This window comes from Fundulus heteroclitus, chromosome 12, assembly GCF_011125445.2.
Source record: "Fundulus heteroclitus isolate FHET01 chromosome 12, MU-UCD_Fhet_4.1, whole genome shotgun sequence".
NCBI classification, from domain to species: Eukaryota; Metazoa; Chordata; class Actinopteri; order Cyprinodontiformes; family Fundulidae; genus Fundulus; species Fundulus heteroclitus.
This window is the reverse complement of record NC_046372.1, coordinates 32,428,372-32,443,361: the sequence shown is the minus strand read 5'-3', so window position 1 is coordinate 32,443,361 and position 14,990 is coordinate 32,428,372. Positions and strand designations below refer to the sequence as shown.

Below are 14,990 nucleotides of genomic sequence, written 5' to 3'. Positions count from 1 at the left end.
ATGTGCAGTTTCAACAATACTTTTACTCAGTTAAACATTTACTTGTGCATTATGCATAAGAACTGATCACAGTGATTATACAATGTTGAAAAACATTTATTCACATTTTTTGGAACTTAAAAACACTGTCCTGCATGACAAAATACATCAAACAGATAAAAATTAAGAAATGATTTAAATTTTTCCACACCTAAAGCTTAATCAGCTAATTAAAAAACAGCGCCCCTCGTGGACAATATAGGAACTGCATATTTTCAATTAAACGAAGTACATGTTTTTTTCAATAATTGTTTTATCATTCTCTTCCCTTTATCTCCTCTTTCTTCAGTACTTGGAGTACTGCTCCACTTGTGAAAGTCAAATCTGATGAGCTCCTTTTGGCATTAAGACAACAATTCTTATTGCCACATTGCCAGACAGGACACTGGGGGAAAAAAAAAAGAAAAAAAAAATTTTAATAATGATAATGCATTTAGCCACAGGGCCGGACTAAATTGTTCGGCGGGCCGGATGCGGCCCGCGGGCCGTATGTTTGACACCCCTGCTCTACATCAATAACCTTCATGGCTGGTGGAGGATGGCAATGACTGCTGTCAAGTCAGCAGTCTTCCCCATGGTTTTGTAGGCCATAGCATGGACACAACGTAACATTTCTGCATTTTTTTGTGTGTCTCATTTAATCCTCAAACTTTCCAAGATCTAGAATGTTAGGTTTGCTTTAGCTATAAGCAATGAATGAATTAAATATATGACTCTGTATGCCAAGAATCTGTGCAATAAAGAATTATCACTTTTTGAATTGAACCAGTCAAATAGATGTACTTTTTTGTTTGTATTGTAATTTATTTAGGAAGACCTGATATGAGTCTAGCTAAATCTTTGCTCTTTTAACGTTTGACCCAGGTCGGTTCTGCGGGGATAAGCTGCCCGAGCCCATCATCTCCACCGACAGCCGCTTGTGGATCGAGTTCCGCAGCAGCAGTAACTGGGTCGGGAAAGGCTTCTCTGCCGTCTACGAGGGTAGGCAGCAATTATATCCCCCGTGCCTGTTCCTCAGATGTTGACTGATATCATAGCCACATTTTCAAAATGTGGCTGAAAGCTGCTGTAGCGGCGTGACCTGCGATTGGCCTGCCTGATGTTGATGTGTCAAGAACAATTATGCTGCATGAATCAGATTTTGGCTTTCTATTCATCTTCATGGTCTCCACATTTTGCACATGTATTTATGCCTCTGGTAATTGTGTCAATCAATCTTCAATACTGACAGCATTTTACTGTTTTTTTTTTAATTATGTCACTGTTTAGGAGACCTTTTTTTTTTAATTCTCTTCTTTTGTGCAGCCATCTGTGGTGGTGAAGTGAAGCGGGACAATGGTCAGATTCAGTCCCCGAACTACCCTGATGACTACAGGCCCAATAAAGTGTGCATATGGAAGATTTCTGTTACTCAGGGCTTCCACGTAGGCCTAACCTTCCAGTCTTTTGAGGTACGCTCTCTCGTTTTCGTCATTTGACTATATTTTACTACTAATCTGCCCACTCTTTGATGCCAAACTTTGCTGCCATCCCCAGATTGAAAGACATGACAGCTGTGCATATGACTACTTAGAGGTGCGTGACGGGCTCTCTGAAAACAGCCCCTTGCTGGGCCGCTTCTGTGGATACGACAAGCCAGATGATATTAAAACAAGCTCCAACCATCTGTGGATGAAATTTGTTTCAGATGGCTCCGTCAACAAAGCCGGCTTCGCTGCCAATTTCTTCAAAGGTAAGGGGGTCAAAGAATATCCATATCCAACGTGTTCCTGGAAAGAAAAAAAAAAAAGACATATTCCAGGAATCGTCCATTTGTCATATGTGTCCTGCTTGCACTTATGGGCTCTGTGCGACCGGCTTTCACCGACTCGTGTTGCTTTGGGCCGTTTCTCCATTGAGCCTGGGGGGGGGGGGGCCCAGCCTAAAAGTCCCTACCATGTTTTTTGTGTTTGCAGAGACGGATGAGTGCTCCAAACCGGACAACGGTCGCTGTGAGCAACGCTGTGTCAACACGCTGGGAAGCTACAAGTGTGCCTGTGACCCGGGCTACGAGCTGGCTGCTGACAAGCGCAGCTGTGAGGGTAAGTACAGGGGAGGACGGCCGGCAGCCCCGCTCACCGTGTCATTTACATCCTAAAGCACTTTACACCCTTAGCCGCCCAAATACAATAAGTACAGTCATTCATAAACACCTGAAAAGATCCCAGCAGAGTGAGCTGTGCCTTTGGGGACACTGCGTCTTTGGAGATTTGTGTCAGAACAACGCAAGCTTTATTTTTGTCTTAAATTATAGGTTGTCTTTTAAGACCTAAATGCTAGTTTACAAGCTGCACCATATAACCACTTATTCCGTTCCTGCCCCTAGAGGAAGACAGGTGTCACCCCATCTTTGCTGTTTTAAGTGAGCGGCATAAATAGCAACGCAGATTTTCTGCGGTAATAGTTAGTAAACCGTGCCTTGCAACAGTATTTATACTCCTTGAACTTTTTCCCACATTATAATCATAACCATCGACATATTTGCTGTGATTTTATGTGATAACACCAACAATTCTGCACATTTAATGCATCATTTTGAAAAGTAAGAGGAAGCAGTGTTTTTAGGAATTTATTACATGTGGAAATCTGATAAGTGTGGTATGCTGTTGTATTCAGGCCCCAAATGAGCACTTTTATAGAATTGCATTTGATTGCAGATACAGCTGCAAGTCAGTTTTCCAGAGGGACTTTTTGGAGCTTTAACATGTTCTCCACTGTCCATTTTCTCAATAACTCTCACCAGCCTCCCTGCTAAAGAAAAGCATCCTTGAAGCACGATAGAATAGAATAGAATTCAACTTTATTGTCATTGCGCATGTCACAAGTACAAGCAACGAAATGCAGTTTGCATCCACTCAGAAGTACTTCAGTAGTGCACAATAACATTGTTATGATTGTGCTATAAATATAAATGAATATCGTATATACAGGCTATAAATGTACTACAACTGTAACTATAAATATACACAGGCTATGAATGTACAAACTATGAACAGGTTATGAATATGAAAGGCTATAAACAGACTATAGAGAATAATAAGTATATGAACAGTATTTACGGACAGGGGTAGATTACCAATACGAAATAGATCATCTATACAGCATTTACAGTAGTAGTGAGCTCACGGGTAAAGTGCAGGCAGGTAGTTGAAAATGGTGGTTCAGTCCATGTGTTATTGTTGTGTTTATGAGAATACAGAGCAGAGTTCAGGAGTGTGATAGCTGTAGGGAAGAAGCTGTTTCGGTACTTGGTTCTCTTGGTCCTGAGGCTCCTGTAGCGCCTCCCAGAGGGCAGGAGAGTGAGTAGTCCATGTTCTAGGTGACTGGAGTCTTTGTTGATGTTCCCAGCCTGTTTCAGATGTCCACTATGGCAGGAAGTGCTGCCACACTGGTGATGCGCTGGGCAGCTTTCGCCACCCTCTGCAACGAAGCAGAGCGGCTCCCGTACCAGACTGTGATGCAGTTGGTCAGGATGCTCTCGATGGTGCAGCGGTAGATGATGCTGCAACCACCATGTTTCACCTTCGGGATCTTGTGTTCATGGTGATGTGCAACCGTGTTTATTTCCCCTAACAAAGGGTTTTGCGTGTAAAAGTTCAATTGTGATGTAATCTGAACGGAGTACCTTTTACAAATGTCCATTTCCTCTGATACGTGGCTTGTGGAAATCTGCAAATGGGAGTTCTTATGGCTCTCTTCCTGGGACTCCTCTGTGAAAGCCAAATTTGTAGATTGGAGGACTAATAGCTGGCCTATCATCATGTTTTCTTATCTGACGGGTGACTCCCTGCAGCTCCTCCAGCGTTAACACGAGCCTCCTAGATGCTTTTTTTTTCTTTAATTCTCTCATTGGATGTCCTGGGAGGTTTGCTGTTATGCCGTACTCGTGCCCTCTTCGAATAACGGATCACATGGCACTCTATGAGATGTTCAAAGCTTGTGCTCAGGTCTGGACACTGGATTTTATAAAGATATCACTGTGGGAGTGAGTAAAGATGTCAAATCACACATCTCAGATGTTTTTATTAATAAAAAAAACAGTCAAGAAATCACGTACCCTTTTTCTTCCTCTTCACAATTATGTGCAACTTTGTGTCGGTCTATCACATCACATTCTTATAAAATCCAATAACCAGTTACCGCAAGGCAGTGTAAAATGGCTGCATATTAAACACACTGCTACTTTGAAAATAACTACCGCAGATTATTTGCATCCTAACAAAGACCCGACTTCTGTTGAAGAATGTATTAACAGTGGAAATCCTGCTCATTACATCACAAAATAATACTTTATGTTTAGCCTTCTGCTTACATGTAGTGAAAAAGTAAAATGAATCAGAATGGAGAGTCTTACGTCTGTGCAGGCTGGTAAAAATAGTTTTGTAGTGTTGCTTTTATGATTCCAGCATTCCCCACTGTGCACATGCAATAACTCCATGTGTCAACACAGCCTTTGCTCCAGTTGCTAAGGATCAACATTGCACATTAATTTCTGTCAGGAACTGTCAGGAGAGGTGCTGCTGTGCTGCTGCTATTACCGTCGTGTATTGTGGAACTGACAGAAAGCTGGTTAAAATTATTACAGGAAGATTAATGTTTTTGTCCACACTACTGCTTCTGAGTCTTACCGTTTGTCCGTCTCTCCTCCCATATGTTGCGTCGTGTCCAGCCGCCTGTGGAGGCTTCATTACCAAGCTGAACGGCTCGATCACCAGCCCAGGGTGGCCCAGAGAGTATCCCCCCAACAAGAACTGCATCTGGCAGCTGGTTGCCCCCACGCAGTACCGCATCACTCTGCTCTTTGACGTCTTCGAGACTGAGGGCAATGACGTGAGAACCGGGGTTTTTATCGGTCGATACGGGGTGGGTTTGTTCTGTGCTCTCTCACCTGTCCACTCTGACAGCAGATAATGTTCTTCCCCTTCTGCCAGTGTTTTATAAAGTGGTGTTCAAAGCAACGGGAATGTGTTTAAAACGTCTGAGTAAAGTCCAAAACCATTACAATAGCTTTTATTTCCATACGCATAAAAGGATTGAGAACACTGCCCATTCTGTTCACAGTCAAAACATGAAAGTTTATAAAAATCTCTTCATAGTAGGGCAAAAGGAACAAAAACGGGAAAAAAAAATGTAGCAGTGTCTGCTTTTTACTTTTTAGACTGAAACCTTTACTGTATAAAATGAAAAGCACTTGAAGATTGACTCCTTGAACCAACATTTAGTGGTATAGAAACTTTTAAAACAGTCTCACATCTGTGTTGCATTGTGTCGACCAACTTCTGGCTCCTGTGACCAGTTATTCCAGCCCAGATCCATTGGACTACATTACAGAATTACTCTTCATTTCTTGGTTTTTGTTTCAGAAACTGCATGTTTTATGTCACCCCTCAAATTTTCTATTGGATTAAAGTGTAAAGATTGGGCTCGCTGCTATTGTCATGGTCTAAATCTGACTGGACTGGAACCAAGATGCAGCTCATTTACTGCCATGTTTGGGTTCGTAGTCTTGTTGAAACGTGCATTTCATTGACATTTCCTCTTCATCGTAACACAACATGACCCTGCAAGTACTTGGATGTATTCAAACTGATCCCTGAAATATGATAAACAGGTCCTAAACCATAGCATGAGAAAGATCCCCTGTACCATGATGCCTAAGCCACTAACATTCACAGTGTACTTTAGCTTGAGTTTGATCTTTTGGGGGGGTTGTCTGACAAATTCACCACAGACCCAAAAAGAACATTGTTGGGGAAGCAGATGGTGTAACATTAGAGTGGGCATTTCATCCGTGGAGGCTATTTGTCCTCGAAGCAGCCAACTGTGTTTCCAATCCAAATCTCATCCTTTGCTGCGTGTTCCTTCTCTGCCCATTTCCTGACAGCGTTTGCTGTGAATGTAGGCCACTAGTGCTGCAAACCCTTTAAAAAGTGAATAAAATCATAGAGGGTTGATCTCATTCTCTTCAGACCAGACAGTCTGTCCTTTGGGAAACTGTATCATCTTCAACCCATAATTGTTAACGTCTTAAAAGGCAACTATAGGCCTTTGACCACCCTGGAGCTGATCACAGGAGCACAGGAGGAGTCCTTGTTATGCATCCTCCTGGTTTTGTTTTCCATTTTAAAGCTTTGGCAGTCATTTTAGGACTTCTTTTTGTGTTCCTCTGAGCAACATCTGGAAGGATCCACTTTACAAAGTTTATCATAAAGGGCAGCACTATAATCAGCATACACAACATTTGCCGCCTTCGACCTTTACATAAGGACACTTGTATTTTAAAGTAATGATTTCAATATACAGAATTAACAGCATGCATGTTATGGCTCTTGGATTGGTTTTCTATTTCTCTACTACACCTACCAGTAAATTATTTGGCAGATAGAAATACACTTTGTATCAAAAACAGCGATTGATCTTGTTGGTGCTGTTGGTCTGCTATCATTTTGAGCACAACTTTAACTGGAACCAAGCAAACCTCCCCTTAGCTTTTCACGTGCCTTGTTTCTCTGCTCAGGTTTGTAAGTACGACTACGTAGAGGTACGCAGCGGGCTCTCGGCAGACTCAAGGCTGCACGGGAAGTTCTGTGGAACAGAAAAACCCGAAGCTATAACCTCTCAGTACAACAACATGCGCATAGAGTTCAAATCGGACAACACGGTCTCCAAAAAGGGCTTCAAAGCCCAGTTCTTTTCAGGCAAGTCCTCTCAAGATCCATGTGTGTCTGTCGCTGGTAGTTATGATCTGATCGTATTCAACATGCGGAAGTTCATGTGTGACATTTTTTTTTTTTCGCTTGCTGCAGACAAAGATGAGTGCTCTAAGGAGAATGGCGGCTGCCAGCATGAGTGTGTCAACACCTTTGGGAGCTACAGCTGTCAGTGCAGGAGCGGCTTTGTGCTGCATGAGAACAAACACGACTGTAAAGAAGGTATTCTTCCACGGATTATTGTCTCATACAGAGAGAGCATAGATACAGTCTTGTATTAAAAAAAATTTGATACATAAATACCATCTCCTTAATTTTACAGCTGGCTGCGACCACACTGTAAATAGTGTGAGTGGCATTATTACCAGCCCTAACTGGCCGGATAAATACCCCAGCAAGAAAGCCTGCACCTGGGCACTCACCACCACTCCAGGCCACCGCATCAAAATAGTACGTGCCGCTTCTTCCTGCTGCCATCCTAATGTCATTGCTCACTGTTTGTGTGTTTATTTGTGTGCCACTTGTATGTGTAATTGAAGTGCTTAATATAACCACAGGACATCTGTGTTTACTGAGCTCCTGTTAGAATCTGTTCTGGTATTTCTACTGATGATGTGTGGCTCCCCCTTCTGACATTTTCAGCATTTTTGTTGTTGTTTTTTCAGCTGTAGATATTAAGCAAACACAAAATGCTTCTTAAAATATTAAATATGTTATTATTTTTTTATTTCCCAAAAATCTATTCCAAAACACCTATCGAAGTAGGTGTATTCGAGTATTCTCTCTAGTATTCTCTCCTTTTTTCAAGAGGAGAGAATACGAAATTACCACAAAATGAATGTAGAACTTGAAAAAAATTATTAATTTAATGAATATGGTGTGAATGTTAATATGGTGGGATGTCCTGCTCAAGAAGCTGCACTGAGGGGGAAAAAAACAATTGCTGAACTGTAAATTTGCAGAAAAATTGTAAATCAAAACTTTTGGAAGAGCTGTGTAGAAGAAAATAGGTTTACAATATGTCTTTAGATGAAAACTCAACATTAATAGCCTAACATTAGCTTATTAGCTAACTTTAGACAATCTAAGGTTAACGCCTTAGATCAGTGCTGTCCAATTTTTTTTGTCCAAAGTCACAAAGTTCAATTGAAAATCCTCGCTGTATTTTGCCAAGTTTAATACATGGGAGAACCAAAGTTTATTTTTAAAGTTATATTGAAATGGAAGTGAAAAAAATTACCAATAAAAGAAAACACCTTGTGTTGTACCTAACATTTTACCATTTAACAAGATATAAATTTGTCATTGAGTATTTCGTCGTAAAAAAAAATCATAATAGTGTCTATTGGCTCTATTGGAGGGCCAAATTTGGACAAAATTTGTGGTCGGGGGCCACACAAAATATTCCAAGGTCCCCCGTTTTCACTTTGTACACTCCTGTGTCAGCTTAAATGAGCTATTACAAACCACTGTGCTAAACGCATCTTCCCTGCTTGCTTTAATCAAATGCTAATTTTAGATTGGCTAGTTTAGCTAGCTAGCTTAACTGTGTTTTTTTAAAAAAAAAAGCAGTGACAGATCTGAACTGAGTTTTCTACCTGAAAGTGTAAGAAAGTCACTTTTCCTGTTCATTTCTATAGGAAATTATTTAGATAAATCTAATCTCTTAAAATGCTTACAAGTTCAAAGTAGCTGAAGTCATAGACACCACTCATATTTTAATGGGAGAAAATGGCAAAGGATACCCAAAATAGTTACAGGTTAAAAAAAAATCTGTGGAAAAAAATGTCAGCAGCAGGGGGGATCTCAACACTGAATGCTAGCATTCACACAATAATAAGAGTCTCAGTACCCATCAATTTAATCTAATCATACTAATTGTGTTTTATGGCAGGCCTTTAATGAGATTGACATGGAGGCCCACCTGGAATGTGCGTATGACCACATAGAGATATACGACGGGCGAGATGCAAAAGCCACCTCCTTGGGTCGCTTCTGTGGCTCCAAGAAACCGCCACCCATCATATCGAGTGGCAACAAGCTGTTCATTCGCTTCTTCTCTGACAACTCTGTGCAGAAAAAAGGCTTTGAGGCTTCTCATTCAGCAGGTAAATCTCAAGCTGAGGAATCCTTTTTTGAACCCCAACAAGCCTTCTGTCTTTTTGTTTGAATCAACCTTTAACTTGTCTCTACCTTTCTGCCTAGAGTGTGGAGGTCGTCTAAAGGCGGAAGTCAAAACCAAGGACCTGTTTTCCCACGCCCAGTTCGGGGACAATAACTATCCTGGAGCCTCCGACTGTCAGTGGGTGATTTCCGCAGAGAAAGGCTATGGAGTCGAGCTCATCTTCCAGACCTTTGAGATTGAGGAGGAGGCCGACTGCGGCTACGACTACATGGAGCTCTTTGACGGAGCGGACACCAAGTCTCCCAGACTGGGACGTTACTGCGGCTCAGGGGTAAAGACAATTCGCTGTCAACCAGCATTATTACAACAGTGAAGACTTATCGTTCTTAAGATGTGTGCATTTTTTTCAATTTGTGCAGGTATTTACACCTCTTAAACTTCTGCACAAACTTGAATTTTGATGATATTTTATAAGAAAAACCAACACATAGTTCATAATTGTGACGCTGAAACATTTTTTAAATGCGTAGTTTTGCTAATTTTTCTCAATTGAAAAGCGTGTAGCACATTTGTATGCAGCCTCCCTGAAAGTGTTGTAATTGCAACAGCAATTCTTTAGGGGTGTGTCTCTATTTTTTTCACATCTATTAACAGAATTTTTTTGCCCATTTTTTTGTAAAACAGATAAATCTCTGTCCAGTTGCATAGAGATCATCTATAAACAGCAATTTTTAAGTCTTCCCACAGACTCTCACTGCCTGGACTTTAACTAGACCATTCTAACACCCGAATATGCTCTGATCTAGGCAAAGCGAGTTTATTTGTATAGCCCTTTTCAGGATGCTTCAAAGTGATCTAAACCTTCTGTCGTTGCTCCAGATGTATGTTTAAGGTTAATCAACCCCTGCTTCAGTCTTAAGCATTTTGCAGCTTTTAATAGGCTTTCCTCCAGAATTGACCTGTATTTAATTCCGTTTATCCATTTTTTTCCCATCAACTCTGACCAGCTTCCCTGTTTCTACTCAAGAAAAGCATCTCAGAAAATGAAGCTGGCACCATGTCAGTTTTTCACCATGCATGTAAGCCAAATATTTTGGCCTGAGCTGACCAGAGCACCGTTTTCCACGCACTTGCTGTGTACATGGCTCATGGCTTCATGACTCATGACTTTCTTTCTGGAACAGCTTTCTTCTTGCCACTCCTCCATAAAGACCAGCTTTATAGAGAGCGTTCCCATAAATCTGGGAACCACATTCAAGGTTGTTGACGACGCCTCTCTTGTAGGTCTGATTTCTGATGATATATTGAGTCGGCCTCCAGAGAGGAGGTCCAGCAAGTGACACTGGTGCTAAAAAAAACCCCCACACACACACACACACACACACACACACACACCTCGATACATGACAAGGAGGTTGAGAGAGTTGATAGCTACAAGTTCCTGGATGTCCACATCTTTGCGGACCTCACCTGGAACACACCAGGTGGCCAAAGCCCAACAAAGACTTTATTTCCTCAGGAGGTTAAAGCTCATTCTCCTCGCTCACCGGCTGCTCACGACCTTCGATCGGTTAGTGATGAAGAGCTTTCTTGTGTATTGCTGTGCTGTGTGGTACTCCAGCTGCTCTCAGGAGAACAGGAAGAACCTGCAGCGGGTGGGGAGGTCAGCGAAACGCGTTATTGGATCACAGCTGCCCTCTCTGATGAACATTGGCACCTTCTGATAAGAAAGCCAGTGCCATTGCTCCAGACTCCCCTGACCCTGGACACATTCTTTTTTTTTCTCCACTCCCATCTAGTAAAAGGTTCAGGACTTTATATATTCAGCAGTGTCATATTCACACTATATATTCAGAAACTATTTTTCATTTTGTGAAACAATGACATTATATTCTGTTCAAAAGGCTCCCTGCAGCTCCCCAGCTGGTACCGTGAGCTTCTTGACTGCTGCTTGACAGGCTCCCCTTGCCCAGCCTGTCTGTTTAGCTGCCACACTCTTTTCATTTTCTGATGATGAACATCATTAATGATCTAATATCTATTATTTTTGCTTTAAACTTCAAAACCATATCCCTTAGCTGTCTGCTGCATTCTTTGGTCTCCGTGATGCTGTTTGTTGTGATTTGTGTCACTAAATCAAACCACATTGAAATTTTAATGTACGAAAGTGGAAAAAGTTCATGGAGTTTAAATAGTTTTGCAAGGCACTGTGTGTCGGCACAAGCGCCTACTTCTCCGGTGTTGACGGACCATCGTGGTCCCTGGTGTAACATTGTGAATACTACACAATAAGCTAAAGCAGATATCCCAGCGGGAGTCGCGAACAATGAAACCAGCAGGGAAAAGAAACACTAATTTCCTCAGGTCAAAGAACAGCTTGATTTAATTTACACACTTTTTTTTTTTTTTTATAATAAAAAAACGGCCTCTTACTCACGCCTGTTCGTATGAATTATGTGCCAGGGTGGGTGGGGGGTGGGCATAACTCCATCAGTACACTGGGGAGCAGCTCTTCAATCAAGTTTCCTTTTATAAAGCAGGTAGAAATGAAATGACACCATTCCATCAGGAGTGTGATGAAAACTCATTACGATGGCAGGAGGCTTACTTTTAGCCGAAAGGCCCTTCTCAGTAATTTAACAAAGGCTCTGGTTTCACAATAAAATTTCTGGGTTCTTTTCCCCTCGTCTCTTAAATTCCTTTCCAGGGAGTTGTGGGCCGTTGTAGATACACTGCATTGTTCGCGTTGATTGGCAGCTTTAATCAGCAGCCTGGTGTTCTTACATTTGGCTGCAGGAACTTCAGCGGCTCTGGCGTTGCAGCGCTCTGCGGCTCAACAGGCTAATTATTTTTTCAAAGTGATGTTTTCATTTAATTATAATGTAGTTTTCTGACAAAAGAGGACGTTCGCACTGAATATTTTAGCCCTCGTGTAAAGCAGTTAATTGTCCTTTTGTTCCAGCCAAATAGAAACGGTTTGGCAGATGTAATACAGCAAAAAAAGGTGTTTAAACATATGAAGTGGTTTGTGTGGGTGTGCGTGTGTGTGTTGTATAGTTTGGCTTAAAACTGTACAGAGCGATGCACCTGGATATAATCATGGAGCTGTTTGCTTACCATCAGTATCAGCCAGTTTGTGACTCAGAATAACGCAGCGAGAACCAGCTTTTGGTCTCTTGCAAAAGGCTTCATACACGTTAGGCTTTCTCCCATATTGTCAAATTACAATCCGAGACTTCAGTGCTTTCTAGAACCACCTTTTGCCGCCATCCCAGTTGTAACAATTTTCTCTAGTAACTGAAGCTTTGGGCCATTCTTCTTTGCAAATTAGCTCAAATCATATTTGAGGGAGATCATCAGTTTTCAAGACTTTCCACAGAGCCTCAATTGGATTTAGGTTTAATATTGGACTGGGCCATTCCTACACATGAATATGCTTTTGCTCTAAACCATTACGCTGTCATTCTAGCTGTATATTCAGGTTAGCTGTCCTGCTTGAAGTCGAACTTTTACCCCAGACTTTTTGCCAAGTCATTCTTGGCATCTAACAAGTTTCCATCCAGCATTGAGCTGTCTCTATCTTTCCATCAACTCTGTCCAGCTTTCATGTGCTGAAGAAAAATATGATGCCGACACCACAATGCTCACCATGAGCATGAGGTGATTTACAATGTTAGGTCTTGCCCACACAGCTTTCCTTTTTAGGTACAAAAGTTAAATTCTTCTCTCTTTTGCCAATGAACAGCTTTTTGTTGCATGTTTTGAAGTGTGCCCTTCACGGCAAATTCTCCTGATCTCTGCATCCCCTGCAGAGTTACCATGGACCTCGTGGCTACTTCTCTGATCGTTGCTTGTGTTGAACAGCCTCTCTGTTTACCCAGACAAGGCTCTCTGAGAACTTCAAGGCTTGGGATTTTGTTTTAGAACATATCTCTGCTCTAACTTCTCTATACCTTAATCCCTGAGCTGCCTACTGTGTTCCTTGGTCATTGTGATGGCGTTTGTTCACTATTGTTCTATTACAAACATCTGAGGCTTTCAGAGCTATTTATACCGACATTGAGGTGACGTCTATAGGCAGTTTGATGCACTGGATTTTATTTCAAGGCATCGGGGTAAAGAGGACCGCACATGCATGCACCCTATACTTCTCAGATGTTTATATTTTTCTATTATTTTGCCAAGACTTGAAAAGAAGCGTATCAGCTCCCTTTTGCTTCACAATTATGCCCTCTTTTGTGTTGGTCCATCACTAAAACTCCCAAAAAAAACCCAACACATTAAATTTGTGGTTGTAACCTAACAAAATGTATTTGTACAAGATAATTGATCATCATGAGTTTGACCTCAGCTTCAGTACGACAGAAGGTTTGAGTCTTAATTGGTGCAAACTAGCAGAACGCCACCAGTGACTCTGTTGTTTTGCTCCTTCCTGACAGCCCCCAGAGGAGATCTACTCGGCCGGCGACTCCATTGTCATCAAGTTCCACTCTGATGACACGATCAACAAGAAAGGTTTTCACGTCCGCTACACCAGCACCAAGTTCCAGGACACACTGCACTCACGCAAGTGACCAGCGGGGGCCGGAAGGGGCCGTGCAGGGCAAAGGGGCAAAAGGAGGGGCCCCCGGGGGAGGCGCCAGCCTGTCGCTCGGACACCTTCGGCCACCAAGACGAATCAGACTCGACAGAACAGCCGCAAGACCACCAACCGCACCTCAGCACCCAGGGGCTCTAGCTCCCCCCACAGACTGTGAGGAGTAAAGCCATTCTACAGTACACCTTGTTTTTACCTTTTTACGGTTAGGATTGGTGTGAGAGGACGAACATCCACTTTAGGCAGACAAGTAGGGGAAAATGTATTGACCCACTCCCCTCCAAAAATGTTTTTTTTTTGTTCTATTCTTCTTCTACTTTTTTGTTTTTTAAAAAAATGCCTCCTACTGAGAGGCAAAGAGGAAAACAGCGGATTCTCAGGACCTGTAGGAAGGCGGGCATCAGCTGGACAGATCCCTGCTTTTGTCAGGCCAGCCCACCACATGCAGGGGGGTGGAGAGGAACAGGAGGAGGAGTATGGGGACATCTCCTGCACTCCTCGGTTATTGCTCTCCTCTCCTCACACTCTCGTGCCTACGGTGCACGGATTCCTGTCCATAAGAGGATCAAAAGGACTTGACTTGAGATTTTTGAAACTGTATGTCAGCCAATTGCATGTAATTACAAGGAGTGAAGGAGAGCTGTACAGTGGCAACACCAGCATCTGTATTTGGCATTGTCCTGGCAGCCAGTGGCAAGATTCTCGTTGTTACCATTAACAAGGAAATTAGGGAAGCAGTTACCTTATTAAAGGACTAATAAATGAAATGAGGTCCATGTCTTCTGGTTGGTACTTACTTCCCTGATGACTGGCTGTTTCTGTACCTCCGTGTATAAAGTAATGTTTGATTTATTTTTAATTTTTTTTCCAAGGGAACATGTGCTTTTTCTCAGCTCGAACCAGTCAGCACTTTACAGTGAATTGTTCCAAAATCATGAGCTTCTACAACTTTGTGAAATGCAATGCCAGTTCACTTATTTTTAAATGCATTTTATCTCTTATTCTTTTTTTTTTTCTTTTTTTTTTTTTAATTGCTCCATCTAGTTCCTCGGGCATACTTGAACATTGTGTGTGCCCTGCAACATGGGGTGAAATAAAGATATGACTTTATGTTTCAGTGTTGTTTTGCAGTTCTGATGTAAAGTACATTCTCTCAAGAAAAACTTGCCTTTGCTTTGGTACAATGAAACATTTCTCGATGACCAAATGAGCCGAGGTATTTATTGTTACACATATAATGTAAAAGTGGAAAGGATCCTATAAATGCCTTCTAATGTATAGCTGCTTCTCTTTGTTTAATATATGTGGTTGCTCACTAACTTTCTCTGTTTGTCATTCGACGCCATGTCTAAAAAAACCTTGCTTCTGTCTGAGGCATTTTTTTTTTTCTGTCTGAACCTTGTTTCACAGGAATAGCTTGGACGAGAGCACCTGCTTTGAGCTATTTTAGGATATCCTGGAAGTGAGCTGACTTGCTTTG

At 41.9% G+C, this 14,990-nt stretch overlaps 1 protein-coding gene across 1 annotated transcript in view; it reads left to right on the top strand.

Moving 5' to 3' along the window:
• Positions 1-14,790, top strand: part of bmp1a (bone morphogenetic protein 1a) — a 49,308-nt gene extending 34,518 nt beyond the window's left edge. Inside the window, exons 10-20 of the mRNA XM_012863281.3 lie at positions 904-1,020; positions 1,345-1,490; positions 1,576-1,771; positions 1,995-2,120; positions 4,748-4,908; positions 6,596-6,776; positions 6,885-7,010; positions 7,111-7,238; positions 8,683-8,896; positions 8,994-9,244; positions 13,353-14,790. Coding sequence (XP_012718735.1) covers positions 904-1,020; positions 1,345-1,490; positions 1,576-1,771; positions 1,995-2,120; positions 4,748-4,908; positions 6,596-6,776; positions 6,885-7,010; positions 7,111-7,238; positions 8,683-8,896; positions 8,994-9,244; positions 13,353-13,487 — 1,781 coding nt within the window. The 3' untranslated portion in view covers positions 13,488-14,790. The remainder of the gene's footprint in view (positions 1-903; positions 1,021-1,344; positions 1,491-1,575; positions 1,772-1,994; positions 2,121-4,747; positions 4,909-6,595; positions 6,777-6,884; positions 7,011-7,110; positions 7,239-8,682; positions 8,897-8,993; positions 9,245-13,352) is intronic.
• The last annotated feature ends 200 nt before the right edge of the window (positions 14,791-14,990 follow it).